We start from the raw sequence: 24,039 nt of genomic DNA, 5'->3' as shown, positions 1-24,039 counted from the left end.
GGTATGCACTGAGTATGTTAAGCATTTCCAACCGGTTTAAATAACCCATACTTTCCATGCTTTCTTTATCTAACCCCGAACATAGCTAAACATGATAACGATTCAACTGACTACCGATTCGCCACCATTAAACTACATATCGCTGGTCTTATTTACGCAGGCTTGAAGGTAGATTATCAATTTCACCTAAATCCCTAAAGATGACCTGTCGATACTTCTTGATCCCCCATTAAAGTTAATAAAATCAATAGCAAAACGAGAAACTTCATTTAAGCTTCATTCCTAGATACCTATGAAAGCATTACGAAGTTACAAAGCGATACTACTTGTCACTTTCGTTTTTTGATTATTCTAGCTCTTAGTGGAGGGTCTCATTGGGGTGATGCCTTTTACGACTAACGGTTAATTTCTTCCTTTAACTATTAACAGAAATGTTACAAAATAGTTTAAATCATTATGAAAACTTAATGACTATTTTTCGGTGTTTTAAAACACAGTTATCCGCTCGCTTTTGTTGAGGGGTTTTTACCACTCGCATGGCGAATTAACAAGAGGTACCACGACTCTATACTTTTCTTCTTTTATTCTCTTCTCTTCTATTGTTGCTACTACCTTCTACTACCACAGCTATTTCTCTTCTAACTTCAGCAAGGAGTGCCCTCGCATTTAATGTAAAAATCACAGACATGTTTGGGTTAGCTGACCGTGGGAATTTCCAAAACAGGATATTCAGTGTGGGTAAAACTCAAGGTCAGTTTTACCAACCCAAACATGACCACCTAGCAGACTAATTATTCTCAACCATAACAAGTGATCAAAATGTCTAGCACGGTAAGAACTGAGCCAAGTTCAAGCACACACTAAAAATGAATGATTAAAACTATAGATCTACCAAAATAACAAAGTAGACGCAAAAGGGAGAGACTAGTCAAAACAAAAGGTAAACCTAAAAATACTCGAAATAGCAATCCTTTAAAATACTCTACAACACTTTTACCACAAGACTCAGGCAACCAGGACGATTTGAGATCGTGCTGCTCTTCGGCTGATACTAAGTAATTTCTGTCGGCCACAAGAGAAGACTTGTAACGATCTAAGATTTTGACACTTCTAAACGACGCACCGTAGATAGAAAACATTTTACGATCAACTTTATTTTTGACTATTGGTTACAATATGGCAGTTTTAACGCCTGAGAGCTAAACCTTTTGGCAGTTTTACGGCTAACAGTTAACCCCATTGAGACCCTCCTGGTGAATCATAAACAAAGCAACACAGCTTTATCCGCGGCATGACGGCACGGATGGGTGTTAGTATTCAAGTTGTTATGCAGTTTACACCCTTCACTCTCAAGGTTGATCAGTAAATGATTCTACTTGTTAAATTGCCTCTTCTTTCACCCGCTCATCTAGGACGACCTCTGTTGACGACTTAAAAATGGTGATTATCTTGTAGGATCTCTGTAAAGGGTGTGTACAATCCGCTTGTCTGAAATTCACAAAATAGATGTTCTTCTTTTAAAAGATGTTGTTGTTGAGTATTTATTCGGTCGGTGTAGGCGGGCATTTAATCGTTTATTGAACTGAACAATACAGAGTCAGATAATTGAAAGAAAGCGAAAGGCCCAAGTTAATAAGCCTAGTGACTTATTTTACTTCTGTCAACGCATTTAGGCAAATTTTACAAAAATCAAATTTTTGTTACCGCAGTCCTTCTTTTCGTCGCCCTGCGACTTCCTGCCCGGTCTCATTCTGCCATCAGAAGTCATAGCTATCGATGTTTCCGTTTGTGAACCCAGTGACTCTTTCTTACAAAGCTTGCGAATGGCTTCTCGGACCTTGTGAAAAACAGTTGTAAAATGCAATTTGCTCCACACACAGTAAGATACCAGTGACTGAGAACATGAAAGGATCTGACGAGTCTCTAAATTTGACTTTTTATGTCTGAGTTAGGAATGATGACTTAAAACTGAAAGAAGTTGCTCCATGAAGAGAAAGGTTGTGCTGCAGCTACAAGACCCCCTGGGCCTCACTTCAGCAAGAATAGGGCTATATTGCATTTCAATTATTGTTTGCAATGAGAACTTGAAACTGTAACCTGACGATTAATCTTATTTTCGTTCATTTTTTTAAACAATTTGTGATCTTAAACAAGCATATTTGGTACATCTGCAACAACAATAATAATAATAATAATAATAATAATAATAAACAGTTTAACGTGGAGAAACACTTAGCTCGAAACTAGTTTACAGGTTTTCCACGAAACAACTTAAACAAATGATTCAAATTGAAAAATAACGTTGTTAAGAATCCCAACTGGCCGAAGGCAAACCGGTTGGCTATATTAGAAGCATGGCCGAGAGGATTTGTAACTCGGGGCTACCGTGAAACAAATCCAAGTAGTGACCAGGGCGGGACTTGAACCCGGGAGCGGCGGATCGCAAGTCCGACACGCTGACCACTCGACCATGCTGCCTTCTGCAAGACCCTTTTCCCCTTTCTCCACTTTCCTCTCCTTTTCCTCCTTCCCTATTACAATGCAAAATTGCACTTGCTGTTTTCTGTTTCATGACATAAATGTAGTCTCCTAAAAGGTGCGTGGTGTCTTCACTTAATTAAACTTCAGCCTCTACAACAGAGGTCCCTAAGCCCCTCTTGAAATGCATTAAAACATTAGCGATATACTTAACTATCATTATTCATCTACTTTACTGGAGCAGACATACCCCCTTCAAAGCTTTGAATGATAATTTTCTCCGGGTAAAATAAAAAAATGTGGTCACGTACAGTTTAGGGATGTGGGGGACAAACAAAGAGTATTATGGAAAAAAATGTGGAAGTACCAAACAACATCATCATGCATCATTTAACACTAAATCAAATGATCTATGGACTAGGACTGCCTTTTGTGCATTCAAGCCTCTATGAAGCAATTTTTTGTCAATAATCTCAATGTACCTGATCATCAAGTATGCAGTGAAAGACACAAAACACGACTCCCTAAGGAAAGATTCAAAGGAATATCGATTAGAAAGCAATTTATCTCTGTACATTTTCCCCACTTAGTATCAAACATGATTTAATTCTTAATAAATCGATCACAATTTTCCATGATAGGATTAATAAGTTAAGAAACTGACATCCATTCATAATCAGGATCTCCTTAGCTTACCTGAGTTGAGTTGAGCACAATGAAGAGATAACGCAAAGCTTCATTGAACTGTATGAATCCAAACAAACACGTGACACCAAGTCAAGGAAGTAAAGCAAGAATACTCTTTAGGCCTTTCCTGAGATAAGTAGATCAACATGCATTAGTTAGTAAATAAAGAAGACGGAAAAAGCGAAAGAACATTTTAAAAGCGATATCGACGAAACAGTACGCGTATTTAAAGCGAATCTTTATTGTGCTATTATCTGGCGTATATCACAAGGCTTTGTAGAGAGGTGAGGTACGACACGCAAAAATCATCATTTTCTGTTAACAAAAAATGTCTATCAGTTTGAAGCTTCCAAGCTGTTTTTACTATATTTGGAGGCCAGCTTCCAAAAGACAACTCGCAGAAAAATTACAAAAATGACAACATTTGCCTGGGGAAAAAAGAAAACTAGTAACATAAAAGAGGCAAAAGAAAAAAACATTTCATTTGATTAAAGTCTCTAAAAATAAAAAGAGGACTCAAGTGACACTTCCAAGAATGCCTAAGATGTTCTAACGAAATTTAGAGGTTACTTCAGAAAGACTAAAATCGGACTTTAAAAGAGGGACGTTGCTCAACAACGAAGCATTATATCCCTGTTTCCAATCTATTTTCCGATTATGTAGTATTAACTGATCAAGTAGTAAGAACAAATAACACGAATTTACCAGTCATTTGTGTGGAATTTTCGTAAAGGGTTAAATTGGCCTCGATATCGTTGGCATGGGACTAAAATATTTTCCCAAGGCTTTTAAGCTCACAGCAAGTGTCAAGGATATAGATTTGATTCCATACATCTGGTAGTTAATGACAATTAATTACGAAGAAAAGTCAAAACCACTCTCTAACTACTTATTACAAAAAAGTCTGGGACGTTGCGTGTAGGTGTATCAATGCGCAAAACTAATTCTACTATAGGATACTCAAAAACTGAAAAAAAAAAGTTGCAATTGTGAAAAAAGATTTTGAACTTGCAAATACATCGGCGAATAGATCGCAGATCTCTAACAACAAGAGAAGGGAAAGGAATACTCACTCTGGGAAAGGAGCGAATGCAAAATCGGTGTTATTTGAGGGATTGATGGTATTTCCCGAGAATAAACACACAAAAAACCGTAAAAGATACCAGAAGAATGGCCAAAACTGGTCCTTTGAAAATCCACTGGTTTCCGTTGAGCCAGCATCTAGTCAGGTGTTTTATGATGAGAGAGAGTTAGCAAATAGACACACAATTTGTCTCATTTTTGAGACATGAAAGGTGCACTCATTCTTCCTTCTATTTTAACTATTCCTGCCTGACGTAACCCATACTGGTCCAAAACCCGTTTCTTTCAGGCTGACGAGACCTGACTAAAATTCAATGTCGCCTAAGATAAATCGCAACTACGATCACTGTCACACAAAAACACCCTGCGCATTTGCCCTAAACAACTTCCATGACAACTGGACACTGGAGCAACGTCATGCTAAATGGTGTGAAATTCCCAATGTTGAATATTGTCGTTCGATTAATTATCGTCAATCAGAACGCAAATTTCAAAAGATTTTTTTTCTGTAATTGATGATCAGTAAATTTTATCGAGGGAATGGTAATGCACACAAAATAACCAGCTGTCTCAGTTAAGAAGTATCAAGACAATGTGACTTTAAACATTTCAAATTGTGATGTCCAGTGTTGAGTGCTGGCGAAATAATGACAAACCTGTCCCACTTTATTCCTATTCGTATAACCAAGGAGCCACAAGTGATGTCGGTGAATGTGACTTTCCCCATATCATAACTTGACGGTTCAATGGCTGCCACCAAACTCACAATCACCATAGGGATTCCTGCAAGACATACATATATTCACCAAGTCAAAACAGAGATGGTGCATTGTGAGGGCGGATCAAGAGGGTCTGTCACAAAAGATAGCTTTAGCCTCTCCAAGCAACCATGTTTCTAATTTCTTATGTCAATCTTAAGACCACAGGGTTAGCTGATTGTATGAAAATTGAGTGCTCTTATAAAGTGGCCGTGGAATTTTCCAGTTCTTCTAATTAAGATGCTGAAGTGGACCCTTTCAAGGAGCATACACGTCTTTATCTACACTCGTCTTATATTAGTTTTCCAGGAGGGTCTGTCCTTGAAAAGCTCGTGAAAGTTAATGAGGAACTTGCACCACCGTTTCGCAGAGATAGATGCAGCATTTTGCTATTGGCAGTGAAGGCGTTGAAGAGAAACCACGTCCAGAGGTCGTGAAAATAAGTTTTCGTTTAACGGAACATCCACCATACTCCCCCTACTTAGCTCCTTACAATTTCTGGCTCTTTCAAAAAATTAAATCGGCCATTACTGGAGAGCCATTTTCAAGAGTGCAAGACCTTGCCATCGCTGTCCATTCAGATATGAGAGCTATATCTACTTAACAGTATCCACAATGCTTTCAGAACGATGTATAGGAGTCGAGGGAAGTTATCTTCGAGTCCGACAGTTTCATTAATATATGTTATTTACCACCTGGGAACGAATTGGGAGCTACCGTGCTGAGGCCTTAGTTACTGCCCGAGGCGATAGGCAGAGAGCAGTACACAATAGACAGCTGAAAAACTTTTAATTTTTTTTCTTTTTTTCAACAAGATGCTTGCCAAAAGAACCCGACCTATTTCTTTCATAAATTTAATGACGTTTAAGTGAGTAGATGGTAGGGAAAACAGAGATAATATCAAGAACAGAGAAACGCTAAAGTGAAACAATTTTAAGTGCGATTTTAAAAAGCTCCCAAATATCTGTCACGATCTGACACCTGTCGATTGGAGAGCACGCGGGAAAAAAAAAGCGTATAAACACTTTTGAAAACAAATAATGGGACACAAACACAAGTTTAATGACTATCAGAATAATTTTTCTTCAAGAAAATTCAGTAAATGGCAAAGAAAGTAATCGTAAGTTAATTTAAACGTTTGTTTTGAGTTGTCAGAGTTGGCTCGTTTCTTTACTGCAATGGCGTTTGTAAAACATGTCTTTCTTCCGCCAACAAGCTCAATTTAAATGAGGCACTTTAACTAGACACAAGGGGATTCAAAGTGGGTTATTCTTATTAAATCCTTTCGGTTTCTTTTATACAGTCAATGGTACAAACGTACAAACGTCCAAATTTAACGGGCTTGCAAAGACTTACAGAAATTGTATTTATAGACTCAAAACCTCGCTTACCGTTTTACAGCAAACAAAATGTTTCAGAGAGTTCAGATATCATATAAATAAGAGTTACTTCGGCTAGTTCAAGTGTAGAAAGATACCTTACCTTATTACTGAGTTTCTTTTTTTGAAGGATTAAAATCAAGTACAAACGGTTTTTAGGCCGTGTGTCAACCAACCCATATTTACCACAAAATTCAATTCGAAACCAGTTTTTGCAGGCAACCAGAACGATTTGAGACAGAGGGCCTTAATAAAAAGTATGTTTATGAGCCTAGTGGCCCATTAAGCCGGTGCTTAACTCCGGTTTCTGTAGCATGAAGCGACTAAGAGTATTTCTACTCCCCCCTGGATGGGATGCTAGTCCATCGCAGGGTTACCCCCAGCATTAAATTGCCGGTACCCATTTATACATTGGGTGGAGAGAGGCACTGTGAGAGTAAAGTGTCTTGCCTAAGAACACAACACAATGTCCCGGCCGGGGCTCGAACCCGGACCACTCGATCCGGAGTCGAGCGCACTAACCATGAGACCACCGCTCCTCCACGGGCCTTAATAAGTAACTAATTAATTATCTATCAGCATAGCTCGTATCTGCTAAACAATAGATCCTCTTTAAATCCAATGCATATAGAAAAAAAACCTGAAAAGGAGACAAGATCTTCCGCTTTAAGGTGAATTTACCAGAAACTAGTTCATTGAAAGCAATATTTGCACGTATACATTATGGGTTCTACAAATTGCCATCATGCATTCTCCCCAATTGCCGAATCGGGATAGGAATAGTGAAAGAAATACATGAAGCTCACTGGTCTTACCCCAGCCCACTGCCACGTAGGTCACATATTGCTTGTTCAGAGAGGAGACCTTGACCAACTTGATGTACAGATTTATTCCTTCAACCAACATCCAGGTAAATATTGCAGTGTAAAGAAAGTGCTCGACCACTGCCAGGGTCGTGCAAAACGCCTGGGAAATTCAGTTCTTGATTACTGCTACGTTTGACATGAGATTGCCTTAAAATAATATGTGTGGAACTGTTGGTGGTGATGCAATTCCATAGATGAAATCCTTCTTGGAAATCTATTATTATTTTAGTCTGAGCGAGGCCTCTTCCATTTCCACTGGCTGAAAACGGACACAGATTTCCGAAAATGTTTCAAACAGTTGGGAAATAGTGGTGCGACATCCAAAATTTCCAAAGACGTTAGGTAGACGTGATTTCCGAAGACTGCGTTAAATGCTTATTAACTGTAAGAGCAAGCCGGCTGAGAGGAACATGTATGTGCACAAATAGTGTCTCCGCAACTTACAGGATATTTCTCTCTAGTTTTGAAGAATGTCACATCTAGAACACCCACGAGGTTACCGAGGCCCATGGACAGCAGAAGATTTTTATGCACAAACAACTTTTTACTCTTTATCCTAAGATATAATGTAAATCAGTGTGGCGGTAAAATTGAAGCGAACGAAAGATTTTACGCTTTAAAACAACAACTCGCATGTGCATGTACCAACATTATCACATCAATATCAATGAATATAAGTATATCCGCGATCCCTTTTGTCAGATATCACAGTTTGACTGGGCCATAACATACCACTCCCACTTGTAGAGACTTTACCTTATGATTGCAAGGAGTACAAGTGACACGAACACTGCTCCTATTGATGTACACGTGAGAACCAACTCCAAGTTGTCCTGGATTTCTCTTTGTTTGAGTGACTCGGGCGTGAGCTCAGGGTTGAGGATCACTTCATCTCCGCTTTGCTACCACACAAAGAAAGCAATACTATAATGACGTATTTCCTTTCCACTGACCTCAAGTTTTTGACGGCCAAAGAGAAATCGTCTGCTTCTATTTTTTCAGGGTAACGATTTTGACGAAAGCTCGTTCCTATAAAAGGCGGATTACCAGTGATGCTGGATAATAAAACACACATAGAAGGTGGGAATTTGGTTTAATGATATGTGCCCACAAAAGCTTAAACGGAAGAACTCATGATGAACTTAAGAACTTCCGTTGAGGGTGTAGCTGATATTTATTACAATGCACACTGGTTTAGTGAGGAACTGGAAAAAGTAAAGGTGTAAATGTATGAGTACACATAAGTACTCCAGCTGATTCACAGGCTTGTTTTTCAAATGCAGCTTTTAATCACCAGTCGTTTATCCTAAAGTCCGTCAAACAGAGTCTAATAGTCCTCAAAACCACCTGAAGTATTCATTGTACTGATCAGATCTTCAATACAACGTCGTCATTACTCAAGTCGAACGCGAAACCGGCGACAAGGATCTTAGAACCGTCCAAATTACTGAAGAACGAGACATTACCATTGCTACATTGTTATTAATTAACAAGAATATTATAAAGTTCACCCCATCAATTGTAATCAGTTTACAGCCATTTGCTTCCATTATTTCTTTTTCTTTGTGGCTGGACGGAACCTTAACCTAAACAGCAAAAGAACATCATCCTGATTATTGACTTTGCTCTTTCAATAATTTCAGTTTTAGACAGTTCAGAATAAGACAATTCAGTTAGGGAAGATTCTTAAGAATTGGTTTTGTCATTTAAGGGGTTGAAAAACTTGACTTCCTAATTCGATTTCTGCGTGATTGATTGTAAACATTATACCTTGACAGCATTATCAGTAGTTTACATTAAAGCAATGGTTCACTCTATCAAAACAAGTCAAAGCCAAGCTACTCCCTCAAGACTCTCATTCTTGGTGTTCTCTCTCGCTCCACACTTGTCCTTCACGGCATAGTTTGTTCTCGTTCCTTAGTTTGTACTCAGAAAAGTCAAATAAATGATAAATTCAAGATTTATAAACGAAACCGAGCGTTTTCTATTGCTTCTCAGTAACGATTCTACAGCCCAAATCTTTTGCCACCAGTTTGCCTTCAGATATGCTAATGTAATATTTACTTCGTAGTGCAAGACGTACCTTTTGTAAAATATTAGAACAATTTGTGGTGTTTACGACAGATGTTAGGTTCAGAAGAACTTCTTTCGATGAAAAATGTGGTCGCCACCCAAGTGATTTGACGTTTAACCTGATATCTAACTGGTGTTTTGTTTCTTGCATCAATCGGTTATATCCTCCGGTCGTGAACGTCATTTTTCTGGGGGGAGGTTGGGAAAATAACCCAGAAGTCATCTCAGCCGTTCTAAGATAATGAAAAGAAACAGGAAATAAATGAGAAAGAAAACAGTTATTAGAGGTGATGGGAGCTTCACACAGCGGAAGCTCAATGCTGTTCACAAGAGTTCTCTTCTGGCACAGCGCAAGATTAATAAAGTATATCCTCTTCCCGAGACATGTATCAGCCATTCTAAATCTTAAAAATTAGAGGGAAGCTTTACTCCAGTCCTGATACCACTTCCAAAGCGATAGATATCGGTATTTTGTTTTTGTAGAATGAGTTCTCTTTTTCCTTTGGCCTTTCTTGGGATCATTATTTCTTGGTACTTCTTTCCGATGTGGTACTCCTGCTGAGTCAGCTCCTGTTTGATACACATTATTTTGCATGGAGTTCAGGAAATGGTGCACTATTACTTGCAAAAGGAGGGGTGCAAACGACAAAGACTTGTTTGAAGGGCTTTTCACTTACATAGATCCGAATAAAATATTTCGACCTCACAACTACCTTAAGTAGTTAAGTGTTTACTCAACCTTTCAATGGCTCTCCATCACCCTTCCATCCTATTTACCAACTTACTTGCGAGGTTCATCACATGTGTTGTTAGAGCCTGCGAGTGACGCAGCTTCCCTAAAGAGATGGCACACTGCAGTTATCAAATCGATTCGCTCTTCCTGGGTAAGAAAAATGTATGAAATCAGTAACTGGCCTTGATTGAAATGAAAAATTAGTACAGTGATATCATCTTCACGCAGTTGGCTCACCAAATTAAAGGAGCTTTTTGTCTCACAGAAGTCTGAGGTGGATGTGGGAGGCGCGTGCTCGTCAGCCACGAGAATATCCTGCATTGAAAGAAAGGAAATTAAAATGACTGAAGAGGAAAACAGCCCAAAAAAAAACTGACGGTGTGTTTAGGGTAAATATATGTGAGCAGGGCATGTAGAAGTTAACATTTTGTCCAAAGAATATTATCATATAGGTAAGTTTGATTAAATTGTCACAACATCAATCGGAAAGAACCCTTATGAATGACTCGCCTTATCAGGAGCGTGGGACACATAGAAATTCCGAAACGTTATGGAGAGTGTCACATGGGGACCTAGTTAAGGATTAATTCATTAGAGAGTGTTATTCCATTGCCAAGCTCAAAATCTACCTCCAATGCCATTTAATTGGAGAGTTGACTTTTTAAGATTCAACCGTTGTGTAAAAGAGAGGTTTCTGTACCTGACAGAAGATCATCGTGATATTAGCGTTCTTCGAAGTGATGGGTGTTAATAACGTTTTTACGGCTTGGACGAGATTGTTGTAGATCTCAAAAAAAAACTCTGTTGTTTTGAAAACGCACTATTGAAGCAGAAAGCTCTCGTGAAATGCCGAGAAAGTTTGTGATGTTAACCTCCTTAATCTGAAAACCAAACAGCATAGTGACAACTTTCAATAAAACAAAGAAAAGATCTTAAGATATAGTCTATTCCTTCCATCTCCTTCCTAAGTTGTAAAGTTAAATCGCGTGAAAGATGATATTAACCGCAGAAATACAGTCGTTCTGCTCGTCTTTTTGTTTGTTATTACTTGCTAGTTGCGCAGTAGGAGTGGACCATAAATTCCAAATACACCAGTTAGAGATTCTGCGAGAAGCTTAACTGTCAGTCAAACAAAGATAACAGCGGCAACTTGATTGTAAAATAAGAAGGGGTGTGGTCGTCCTATATTAACAAAAAGAAAAAAGACCAGGCAGCCAATGATATGAAATAAATTACAATACTGGTAAGATACACAACGCCCACAAATAAATAGTTCGCAAAAAATCACAAACCAGATTACCAGCAAAGAGGAAAGAAAAAATGAGTTAAATCTTTTAAGCGTTTTTACCAACTTTGCGAGAGGGTATAAAAAGAGAGGTTACCTTTTGATTGAAGTAATCAAGAAGACCTATATTTTCACAATTACATGTCTCGTAGAAGAGTCTCCACATGTTTGTATATGTGCCATAAACACACTCAAACTGAAGCGTTCCTGAAAAGACAGTTACATGTGCAATATCAGGAACGACCTAATTTCCTTCTTTGAATGAAACAGCCACCTTTCACAAATTCTGCAAGAAAAGGTTAGATCCGAAATAGCAATCTTTGGGACCTTCCGAAAAACTGTCTAGTGTCCCATTCAAAGCCACAAAACTTGTTCAGTGAAACCAGGTTTAACTGAATGAAAATCAGTAACAGAAAACGACAAACATCAGTTCCAGAAACTCCTACGAAAAAGAAATTTAAACAATGTTTAATAAAACAGGTTTGAAACGTGTTTTCTCTTAGGTGTAAAGGTGATAGAAAACTTAAGTGTAGCCTTTGTTTGAAAAATATCGCTTTCGTAAAACGCTACCAAAAAGTTTTAAGGATTAAGCCGTGTAGACGTACAGGTCAGAAACATTTCATATAGCTCCCTTTGAGACGTTTAATGGAAAATATAATAACATTTTCTACAATAGCATTATCCGACATATTTCATACTTTTAGAAAGGCATATAAACTGCAATATATTTTTTGTATAGCAAAGAAATTATTAAATTGGTCAATTTTTCAGTGCAGTCGTAGATGTCTTTGCTATTCTTTTCTTTTACCAATAAAAGATAGGCTGATAGAAGGGAAATGCGCTTTACTCTTTTTCTGGTAACGAAATGGGGAAGTTATAATCAAAGAATGAAACACGGGAGAGAAAAAAGTGCCTTCCAAAGGATATTTGGAATGATCGGGGTGCGGAAGAAACACACCTAAGATTGAGGTGATCGATCAGACTTGGTTACCGCAGAAATAATGAAAATCACTGATACTCCACATAGTTCTTGTCGACCTAGCTGGTTTATTTGTAATTTATTTCAGCAATATTTCCATCAGCCAGGAATCAAGGCGTCAAAAACTCTCCGGATCAAAAGATATTGTGTTCATCTCAATTAACACAGACCTGTTAAGGATGGATCCACTGCAGAACACCGTCGTGTTTCCTTTGCAGAATAAGCTGATCTTGGTAACTTAAGAGACATCATATTTTTCGAGGCACGGTAACCTAAAAGCACAGTTGCAGCGTTAAGAAAAACTCAATAAAATATTACACCTCCAAGAAATGACTCTTATTTAGTTTCTTTCCTCGAAAAGTTAGTGTTCTTTCTTTCGCACTATCGTCTGCCTGAGCAATCGTTTATTCGTATTCCGGCTACGTAGCGACTGCAGATCTTTTACTTTCTAAGAGTGGAGGGAAGATCGTGGAAAAGGAGAAAGACATTTAAGTACAATTAATATGATCGAGCGCAACTGATCGAGACTCTACATAATGAAACGCAGATTAAAAAATAATATGTATGCCTCTAGTTAGCGAACCTTTGTTTGGCAGAGGAAAGGTACTTTAACATTATGATAATCCAGCTAAAATATCTGGAGAGAAGAGACGGTGGTCTAACTGACAATATTATTGTGAGGAGATTAAATTCTGATTGAAAAAAACTAGACCAAGGGCAGCTGCTTGGGGCTGATTCTACGCAATCCAATTTATTCAATGTAAAGAAATGTAAAGATGAAGAAGTGAGCACCGAGATCCGAAGCCACGACGAAATTAGCGTGGTAGTCCGTTATTTCCCATCATTGTTTCCCATTATTTCACTTACAAATCCTTTCTTCCTTTATTCATAGGTAAAACTTGTCTCAAAATTTAAGTAATAACTCACATTGGTCACAATCGTCCTCATCTGATCCATCAGAGCAGTCATTATCATAACCATCCCATCGATTATCCATCGACAGAATTTCATCTCCACTTTTGCATAAGAAAAGGTCGTCGTACAACGAGCTGATGTTTTCTATGTCTATGAGAGAAGGAAAAAAACCAGCAGACGTTCAGACTATCCTATTTGGGGGCTCAGTACAAGTGGTTTTACCCTCAAAAAACGATAATTATAACAGCTCCATGCAAAATATGTTTCCTCTATGTCATAATAATTCAAGGTGTTACGTTCTCATTACATCTACAGATACATCTTTCTGACCTGACTTTGATGTGTGCACACAATTCACTCGGCGTTGTTCAACATGGCAACCAGCCCTCAGTATCTGATTGTAGGTGCTACAAAAGAAATGGATATCATTTTCCTTCCAGTTATCGCCATCATTAGATGGTGCCATTCCATCTGCAAGAGGAAAATAAAAAGGTGCGGATAATTAACCAGTCTACTAAAGAGCAATACGTATTTATTATACAGATATTGATGAAATACCAAGATTTTTCCTTTTACTAAAAAGTCGCATCTTCATCGCGCGCAGTGAAGATACTATTTTTATCTTTCACGTGTGAGGATATTGATGTCGCCATGATTGCTAACATGATTAGCCATGGAATTTGATAGAGTTTTTCTCTTCTTCATTAGAGTTTTGACTTTTTGGAACATAAAATATAAGTATTATTGTCTTTATTTCTCCTTTATAACTTTATATCCGAGTTTCATAACACTTTTGTGACATGCATTTTGCGATAGGTGACGACTTTAATTGCACTATATATTTTGCTGTTTCGAAAATAAATAAAAAAGTTATTTCTTATGTGGAAATTTCATCAGTATCTATAAAATAAACAGAACAAACATTGCTTGGCCGCTTGGGGATACGAATTTTATCTTCTCTTGCTGTAAGTATTTCTTACAAGAAGCCGAAACTATTTCACCTACTGCTTGTCACTCCAGTGAACGAACTTTGTCATAAGATTAGGAATAAACGTCTACCTTGTTTCGCTGCATCAAGTTTAGCATCCAAACCTTTAAGCGTTTTCATTCACCTTTACACTTGCCGCGATTTTTGGCCAGAAAACGGGATACATCACACTCATTTTGAATACAATATTCTGTCAGAAATTCTTCCTCCAAGCTATTTATCACTGAGATCTCTCGTTTGCAGTGGATCTTGCCAGCTCTACAGGAGCACTGAATGCAGTTACCCACTGACCACGTGACCCCCTCGAAGTACTGATTGGACTTTTCATCCTGACATGAGATCTCTATTTACACAAAATGACAGTGTTGTAAAAAGCGCTCAGATTAAAAAATGTTCAAAATAATTCTTAGGTATGTCATGTACAGGGTTACTATTAATAAGTAAAAGGAAAGGGGCCAAAAGCAGAAGTTAGTTTAACAATTTCCCAGTCGATTAAAATAGAAACTAGGCACCGATGTTCGGGAAATAAAGATTAAGAGGTTGAAAAATTTGATACATGGTTATTTAAACATTATCATTTCAATTACGCAATCATGTGCATCATCATAATCAGTATTACCCGACGAACAGCTATTACGACTGGGATCACGCAAACAGCCCGGAGTGTTTTTCTGGCAAAGACCATCTGAAACCAGCTGATGATCATTAGAACATACTGTTAAGTGGCCTCTCAACATTTTTACTATTTCCTGGAGGGCTAAAGAGGAAGGCGACATCATCTTTTAGAGAAGCAAAAACAATGTTGTAACAAATTAGCAACAACGGTGGGAGTTGCTCAAAGACAAGGACAGAACAAAAATCTTTTGAAACTTAAGATTTAACTGATTTTCAGAATAAAAACAAGTGATATAAAACGACCTTTCAATCTCTCTATAGATACTTTGGAAAAATCAAAAGATGTTTGGTAGTTGCTGTGAGATTTAACTTCGTTCCATGAAATTTCGCGACTAAGTAATTACCATAAATCAAACACAAAAATACCTTGATTGTTTCTAACGATGAGCGTATCGAGAATTGTCTTCTCGAAAAAAAATTTCAAAGAAATTATCGAACTGCATTTGAGAGGGATCCTCGAAGTAATTATTATTAAGAGTATAATGTACCTGCACACTTAGAGGCACAGCAGATAGTTCCGCTGTAGACATAGCACTCAGGTCTGGCCATGGGAGGACAGACTTCACTACCATCAAGGTCTGTTCCATTGAAAAACAGTTCGCAACCTTTGTAATTCCAACTCTGGTGTTTCATTAAGACTCCACCATCTCTAGTCATCTCCGCACCTGAAATAGATCAGAATTCTTCTTCTGCGCATAGATAAAAATTGCGACAGAAATAGAAAACTATGACTCTAGGACAGAAGCAAACCTAGTAGGGGGAAATGGGATTACGCGTTTAATCTGGATCGAGGGATCCACTAGGGATCCACTAGGGATCGAGGGATCCACTAGGGATCCACTAGGGATCGAGGGATCCACTAGGACCGAGTGACTGAGTGGGTGAGTTGTTGGTCCACACGTAAACCTTAAAGTATGACTACATCATACCACGAGGTGAAAAAAAACCAAGAATGGAAGATAAGGGTGACAGCGGAAGTCATATACACGATCAACGGTATTAACAGTTAAAGACTTGCAAACTACACTTACTTCCACATACGTCTTTTATCAACTTTACAAACCGGTTGACGTTACAAAAAGGCTGGCTGCAAGTTTCTTTAGACAAAAGGATGCGATTTCGATACCCTGCGACGAACACTTTTAAGACCCTTTGACAATGGATCTGAGATTCCGTGCAATTACATTTAAGGCAAGGAGATATTTTCCTTCTTCGTCAAAGCAAAAACTTTAAAGATAATTTCTGTGTACTGGTCAGATTCATAATAAACTATATATCTCTTATTTAAGCTTAAAAAGCATCCTTCTTGGATAATTGGCGATCAGGTGGAGATTGTACGCTTACTTCAAATAAAACTAAGATTCTTGCACAATGCAAACGCTTGGTGGAGACTGGAGTGAAAGAGGTTAAAACAAAAAAAGAAATTTTACGGTATCCATCTTTATCCCGATCACGTTTTCGGAAAAGCTCCTGGAATAAGCTACATTTTATCTTTAAACTGGACAAGTAGCACACGATGAGGAATTCTTTTTGTCCGAATGAGGTCGGCGGGAATTTTTGTGTTAATTCGGCCACTACAAACGTTTGCAGTCACTGTACGGAAAAGGTGCACGATTACAGCAGCTTGAAGGTATCTCGATTTCACCTCAACCATGACGGAGCTGGTGTAGATAAATTGTCTCAACCAAGTGGATATAAAAGGTGGATTATCAGTGAGATAATACCACTACACCATCCTACCAAAACATTAGCAGTCGTGCCGTTTTATGGCTTTCCCCGTCAGTGCGGCATGCGGGCTGCCACCGTTTGAGCTCCTCAACCAACAAGTCATTAAAGAGTTTTTATGGCTGATAACTACATTTTTTAATAAAAGAGCGCAGGGTTACTGAAATTCATCCCATAATGAGCATTCTACGAATAACAAACTTATGAAATACATATATATAAACTGCGGTTATGAAACGTATATGTGCACGATCCTTCACAGTAAAGCACTATTTAAGCAATAGTGAAAATCAGACCTGAAAAAAATTCAGGCCTGATTTTTTTCAGGTCTGAAAGCGCTGCACTAGTATCGCAGAGGTTAGTGGTTCGAATCCCGTACAGGCCTGAATTTTTTTCAGGTCTGATTTTCACTATTGGTTAAATAGTGCTTTACTGCGAAGGATCGTGCACATATACGTTTCATAACCGCAGTTCATATATATGTATTTCATATGTTTGTTGTTTGATTTATCATCTTACGGGTTTATGTCGAATTAATTTGATGGCCTGCTCCCGGTTGGCTTGTTAGCTCAATTGGTAGAGCGCTGCACTAGTATCGCAGAGGTCAGTGGTTCGAATCCCGTACAGGCCTGAATTTTTTTCAGGTCTGATTTTCACTATTGCTTAAATAGTGCTTTACTGCGAAGGATCGTGCACATATACCATTCTACGAATGTTATTCATACCAAACATCTGAAAGTATCAAAACTCTTTTATATGTTCCACCTTTCCACAGTCCAGCTTAATTTTTTAGAACACATTCGTCTCAGGGGATGTCAGTACCAAACAAACCAATTTTATATCCCATTGACCTAATAAAAGAAACGGAAAGAATTATCTATTCCTGCCCAGGAACCGAAACTTGCTAAATCACGACCAACTTTTATCAGTCGAGTCCTACAGCCAATAATTTGACGTGTACTTATTAATTTCAAACAAAAAGCAAACTTTTAGTTAAATTTTTTAGTAGCCATCGCTAAATACCTGGAAACGACAGTGTCTGATACCGAAAACTGTCCTTTGTACGACGACTCCTACCTTAAAGACCGAACTTGAAGTAGAAATGGAATGATCCGGTAGGCAAAAGAGACAAAAACACGCTTCGATTACCAAAGAAAATTTCCAAGTAAACAGAAAATTGTGCCACAGGGGTAACTTAACGGGAGGTAGCTGAGGCAAGCTTAATAAAAAAAAGTCTTCAACGGGCCCTCTTAATTTCAACAGACCTTCTATAACTCTTCCTTATCGAGAAACTATGATGCGCAGGAAATATTTTTTTGCTCTCCCAAAAGTTTGTATCTCTAAGATTGAAAACTAGTAGGCGTAATGCGTCTTCCATGGCTGCTTGTACGGGTAAGGGGGCTAAGTGGGACAGGTCAGGTGAAGAATTATCAGATTTAAGAGACACGATCTCACCGTGAGTTAGCGTATTGCACATTCTTTCCACTGTTATACCTCATACAAGTGTCATTAAAGTAAGGCAGCTTCTTGAAGAAAAATCTGCTGTTGCAGTTAACAGACGTACAACGACTTGTACCCGAGACTCTTTCATTTTCAACTAACTCAAATAGAAAAAATAAAAATTTTATTTTTTTCTAAAAAAAAACAAAATGCAGAGTCGAAAATTATATTAGGCTAACGTCCTGGACAAATAACACTTACCTAAGTGAAAAGATTGGGAGAAGTTGAGAAAAAAATGGCCAAACCTTTATATCGACTTCCCTCTGGCTCCACCAATACGATTGACCCTTTTTATAAATAGAATCTGCTAATTGCATTCACTTAGAGTTTGCGTGAACCAAGTAAGTTACGAAGTCGCGTAGTAAAAACATCCTGTTTCTTCCGGCGTCTTTAAAGCAGCGACATGTGCTGAGATGAAGACGGTTTGTGAATTCATCGATGGGCTTTATGTATCTCTCATTTGTTAAATCAAAGCTACTGAGCACCACAAACCGTTGGTCTACTTCTTCATGCGGCCTAAGGGAAACGGTACGACTTTTAAAAAGAGATGAAAATCCTTTTTACACTGTCTAGTAAGCCGTGACGACAACTCACTACGGACGGCAGTATACAGAAAACCGACACACACCGACTCGGGATGGGGAATGGTGATACATGTACATGAAACTCAGTGCAATACAACGAATTGGTCTTACCCCATTCTACTGCCACGCGTGTCAGATATTGCTTGTTTAGAAAGAAGACCTTGACCAGCTTGATGTAGAGATTTATATGAATGGTGTAGGAATGTTAATTATGGGCGGACACGCGTTTTTCGGATCCGCAGTCTTGGCCATTTTCATGCTGTTTAATGGTCTAATTCTTCAAGCGGACCAACTCGAGGATTGTGTGAACACAAGAGGAAAAATTTTGCCATCTTGGATGCTGGGACCACTCATTTTTTGTCATGAAAACCTGACCTTTCCACTTGGAGATTATTGCTTCACCGACTCCTTGGAAATTTGCATTTCATCACCGACTGTCCCTGGAGACCCTATGTTGGCTTTGGCTCAAAAACAATCAGCACGTTTTGCTTCTTACAACACCTTTCCACTTGGAGATTATTGTTCCACTGACTCCTTGGAAATTTTCATTCTATCACAGGCTATCCTTGGAGACCATATGCTGGCCTTGGCTCTAATACAATCAGCACCTTTTGCTTCTAACTTGGGAAAGGAACGCTATTTTGAAATCGGTGTATTCTGTGACGATATACTCCCGTTATCTGGAAAGAAACCACCATTTTACGACCATGAATTTCTTCATTACGATCGCGATCCTGCATATACCTACAAACATCGTATAAATCCAGCATATACTTACAAACATCGTACTAATTCCTGGTCATTTATAAGAATCAAGAGGATTAGATTTCTACGCAGGAGAATTACGTACTCGTCTAACTGTCATGCTTCCTTTAATCCTGTTATAATCTCATTTTTGTTGGTTTGCTGTGGGGATATTGAGACCCATCCTGGGCCTAAATCAACATCATCTGATGACTTTGACTACTTTAACCTACATCTTGGTCATAAAGGCATACGCTTTGGTTCTTGGAATGTCAACAGGCTTACGACTACAAAACTAGAACAAATAAAATTGTTCCTTCTTAATGAAGATGGTCGACCACGTTTGGATATTTTATCAATCAATGAGACGTTTTTGAAACCGCTCCTCTCAGATTGTCTATACTCAGTCCCTGGCTTTACAGTGCACCGAAAGGATCGGATGGGCCTGAAATATGGTGGTGGGGTTCTAATTTATGTGAATGACGATCTGAAACATCGAAGGAGAATCGACATTGAGCATAATAATATAGAAGCATTGTGGTTGGAAGTCTTTCCATTCAAATCTAACCGTCCCATTTTATTCGCCGGCATTTACAGACCTCCTTCAACTAATTTATCAGAGGATGAGGCCATCGAGAATATGTTGGAATCAGTTTATCTATTAAATTTAGAAACCATCATTACTGGCGATATCAACATTAATTTTATTTCTCCGGCGTACAAGAAACATCCCTTGGGACGTGCCTTTTCTAACATGAATTTCAAACAGCTCATTACTGAAGTTACTCGACCATCAAGCGGAACCTGTCTTGACTTTGTATTGTCAAATTTTCCTGAAAGAATTAAGTCTATTGTCGTCAAAAACAATGGGCTGTCAGATCATTTGCCTGTATTTGGAGTTCGTTTATATGAGGATAACGCCAAGCGTCAAAATAAATCTCTAACGATTCAATATCGTAATACGAAGCATTTTGACAAATCCGCCTTCGTTTCCGACCTCCAAGAAGTTCCTTGGAATACTGCATTTGTTTTTGACGATTTAACTGATATCTTAAATGCATGGATGGGTCTGTTCAATAACATCTTGGATGCCCACTGTCCGTGGCGAGCAAAAAAAGTAGCCAAACAAAATCAAGCTCCATGGATGACTGTGAATATTTTACAAGCGCTTCGCAGAAGGGATTCTTTACTACGTAAAGCAAGACAAAGTCGTTGTGTCACGGATTGGAACTGCTTCAAAATTGCGAGGAATAAAGTTGTAAACATGATTCGCAGTGCGAAATATAAATACTATAACACCTGTTTTAACAACAACAAGGGAAACTCTAAAAAGATCTGGAAAACCATAAAATCGCTAATGGGCGATGTATCAAAATCAGTTGAGACGCCAAATGTTGTTTTGGCTGGAAAGTTTAATGATCACTTCACTTCAATTGCTGATTCACTGAGGAATCTACTACCTAATGTACCTTATTGCAATTCAAAGGTTGGAAACTTTGTTTGTTCAAGAAAAGATCCGGATGTTCTTTTCAATATTCCTCCTGTTACCAAAGATTTTGTGCTGGGTGCTCTGTTAGGACTCAAAACAAACAAAGCTATGGGTATTGACAAGATATGTGCAAGATATCTGAAAATAGCAGGACCAGCTATTGCTTATTCAATTACTCAAATCTTGAATATTTCAATTAATTCTGGTGTATTCCCTGATTGTTGGAAGATAGCGAAAGTTATTCCGTTGTTTAAATCTGGGGACCGTGAGGATCCGGACAATTATCGACCCATTTCGATATTACCAGTTTTGTCAAAGATTCTGGAACGTCATATACACGATCATCTCTATAATTACTTATGTGAAAACAATCTATTGTACCCTTCACAGTCAGGTTTTCGGAAACACCATGGAACAGACACTGCTCTTATACGAGTCATAGACAATTTGTTATTTAATCTAGACAATGATCAAGTCAGCGGTCTTCTTTTAGTTGATTACAGGAAAGCTTTTGATATGGTTGACCGTGAAATTCTTTTGCAAAAGCTGAATGCCTATGGTTTAACTCCAGTTGCACGTAAATGGTTTAGTTCATACTTGACTGATAGACATCAATTTATTGCTCTTGATAATGTGACATCTGACTCTGCTCTTGTGAGGCATGGTGTTCCACAGGGTAGTATCCTTGGCCCTTTACTTTTTGTCATTTATATCAATGATTTGCCTCTACATGTTAATGGTGCTGACCTGGATCTCTATGCTGATGACACCACACTGACATTATCGGCAGATATCTCAGCGGTTGATTCTCTACAAGATTCACTAGCTGCTTCTTTGAAGGAAATTGAATGCTGGACGCACACCAATAAACTTCCTCTCAATGAAAAAAAGACTAAAACACTACTGGTCACAGGCAAACGCCTTGGGAAGAAACTTCCAGATGGTTATAATTTATCTCTTAAAACTATGAATGGTGTATCATTGGAACAAGTACCCTCAGCTAAACTTCTTGGTATAGACATTGACCACGATTTATCAATGAACACTTATGTTGACAGACTGTGCAAAAAAATTTCACAAAGAATTGGAATTTTGAATAAGATCAAACTTTGTTTACCATTTAACCAAAGACTTTTATTTTATAATAGTTTGATTAAGCCATTATTTGATTATGCCAATGTTGCATGGCAGTCACTTTGCTCTAATGAATCTCTTTTAAGAATACTTAGGCTACAAAAGAGAGCTGCTAGGGTTTTATTAGATGCTGAACCACGTAGTTCATCAGTTATGCTATTCAATCGTTTAAAGTGGATACCATTTTATAACTCTACTAAGATAGCTAAATGTTCAATACTATTTAAAAGGATTAATTATTGTGTACCTAATTATCTTAATGATAGCTTAAGATTATTAAGTTCAGTACATTCACGCAACACTAGATTTTGTAAATACAACTTTTTATTACCTAAGTTTAAAAGGGCTAGAGAAGGAGGGAAAACTTTTCTAGTTTCTGCCATAAAATTATGGAATCAGTTAAAGCCTGAATTAAAAAAGTCTAATACACTTAAGGCCTTTAAAGACAACGTATTTAAATATTATTATGATGACAAATCATGCTTAGCTCATTTTAATCGGTAAATTTTATTGATAGTAGTTTTATATATTCTTACTTGTTTATATTATCTTGTATTATATATTTTATCAATTAAATATTATTTGTAATTAGCTAATTTTCTATTTATATTTGTAATCTTTTTTTTTTTTTTTTCAATATATTAATGATTCTATTGTATTTATATATTTATTGTAATTAGGAGGACCACAAGTTTATTAGTGTTTGTGCACTATCACGTGCTATCCTCAATAAATAAAGTCTTACTATTCCTTCAACCAACATCCATGTAAACATTGCAGTGTAAAGGAAGTGCTCGACCACTGCCAGGGTTATGCAAAGAGCTTTAAAAATTCAATATGTTTGATTACTTCCTCGTACGACAACAGATTCCTTTAAAATGGTTAGTATGAAAATGTCGTTGATGATCATGATACATCCTGTCGGTTACGTTGAAATATCAACTGGAGAAATATTTTGTTACTTTAGGTTGTGCGAGGCGTATCCCATTTCTACAGACCAAAATTGCACAAGGAGTCTAGAAAATGATTAAAACAAATTTGGGAAAGAGTGGGAAAACATCCAAAATTTCCAAAGATGTTGGGAAGACGCGATTTATCGGGAACGCTTTAAGAGCGAATGTTACCAATGGTGAAGCATTTGGTGACAACAGCCAAAAAACTAATTTCGCCCATATTTCAAAGTGAAGTAGGTCTCAATGGGAAATAAACCGCTGCATACTTCGTTTGGCTAAATATCGATTTAATTTCGAGAAAATCGATAAGAGGTGAGATGATTGTTTACTCCTGTTTCGTATATTTAAAAAAAGACCTAGGTTCCTGAAGCCACGTGTTTCACAGTACAAAGCGGTTCTGTTTTTGCGAAGTTGTTGATTTCAGTAGATCTCATTTTGAATTAATTAGCGTTGTTCCACCCACGAGAAACACGTTTCTGAACTAACAAAATTCCGCCTACATTTGGTTCGAGGTTCGGTTAAAGACTAACATTTAAGCAAAGATCTCTTACGTGAAGTACTTACAGCCTCTTTTTCAACGAAATCGGAATAGAGAAACCTCAAATAAAAAACCCCGAGATACACTTTGTGAAGAGTCATGATTAGGAGGCGTTGACTATCCTTCCAAGTAATATCGCTATTGTGAGGGAGGTGCAACAATTTCAGGACTGCAATCCTCAGAAACATGGAGGGTAAGAGCATATTATGTTAAATAAGCAGTAGATTGAACGTAAAATGCAAAAAAATTGAGTTTTCGCGAGTATGTGTGCATTTTCGACTAATGGACGACACCGTCGAGTCGGTGCATTTATCCAACTTTAAATTCCGAAACCCAGATTTTCGGTGTTTGTATAGCACATAGTTAAATCACGGGCTACTTTCGACGTATTTTTAATCTAGTTGGAAGTAGGTCGGATAAATTCAATTAGATTGTGTAAATAAATGGTCAAGAATTGCTCAAATTGCAGTCAA

The 24,039-nt window shown here is 37.9% G+C and overlaps 2 protein-coding genes across 2 annotated transcripts in view; both read right to left on the bottom strand.

Annotated features, from left to right (window-relative positions):
• LOC148735229 (polycystin-2-like) overlaps positions 1 to 24,039 on the bottom strand; it is an 80,272-nt gene that overhangs the window by 43,551 nt on the left and 12,682 nt on the right. The window lies entirely within an intron of this gene.
• Positions 7,248 to 11,628, bottom strand: LOC148735231 (uncharacterized). Its single transcript, XM_088755716.1, has 6 exons — positions 10,758 to 11,628; positions 10,295 to 10,372; positions 10,110 to 10,204; positions 8,763 to 9,557; positions 7,696 to 8,153; positions 7,248 to 7,351 (listed from the first exon to the last, which is right to left on the bottom strand). The coding sequence occupies exons 1-4, from the start codon at positions 10,770 to 10,772 to the stop codon at positions 9,236 to 9,238; spliced, it is 510 nt and encodes a 169-aa protein (XP_088611842.1). The 5' UTR covers positions 10,773 to 11,628; the 3' UTR covers positions 7,248 to 7,351; positions 7,696 to 8,153; positions 8,763 to 9,235.

The sequence above is a fragment of the Stylophora pistillata genome, chromosome 3 (genome assembly GCF_964205215.1).
Source record: "Stylophora pistillata chromosome 3, jaStyPist1.2, whole genome shotgun sequence".
Taxonomy (NCBI): Eukaryota; Metazoa; Cnidaria; class Anthozoa; order Scleractinia; family Pocilloporidae; genus Stylophora; species Stylophora pistillata.
This window is presented reverse-complemented; position numbering and strand designations above follow the sequence as displayed.

Coding starts and splice junctions, on each gene's coding strand:
- LOC148735231 (XM_088755716.1), bottom strand. Junction 10,205..10,294: donor CAAAAAGCTCCTTTAATTTG/GTGAGCCAACTG, acceptor TTTCTTACCCAG/GAAGAGCGAATCGATTTGAT. Junction 9,558..10,109: donor ACATGTGATGAACCTCGCAA/GTAAGTTGGTAA, acceptor TCATTATCTTAG/AACGGCTGAGATGACTTCTG.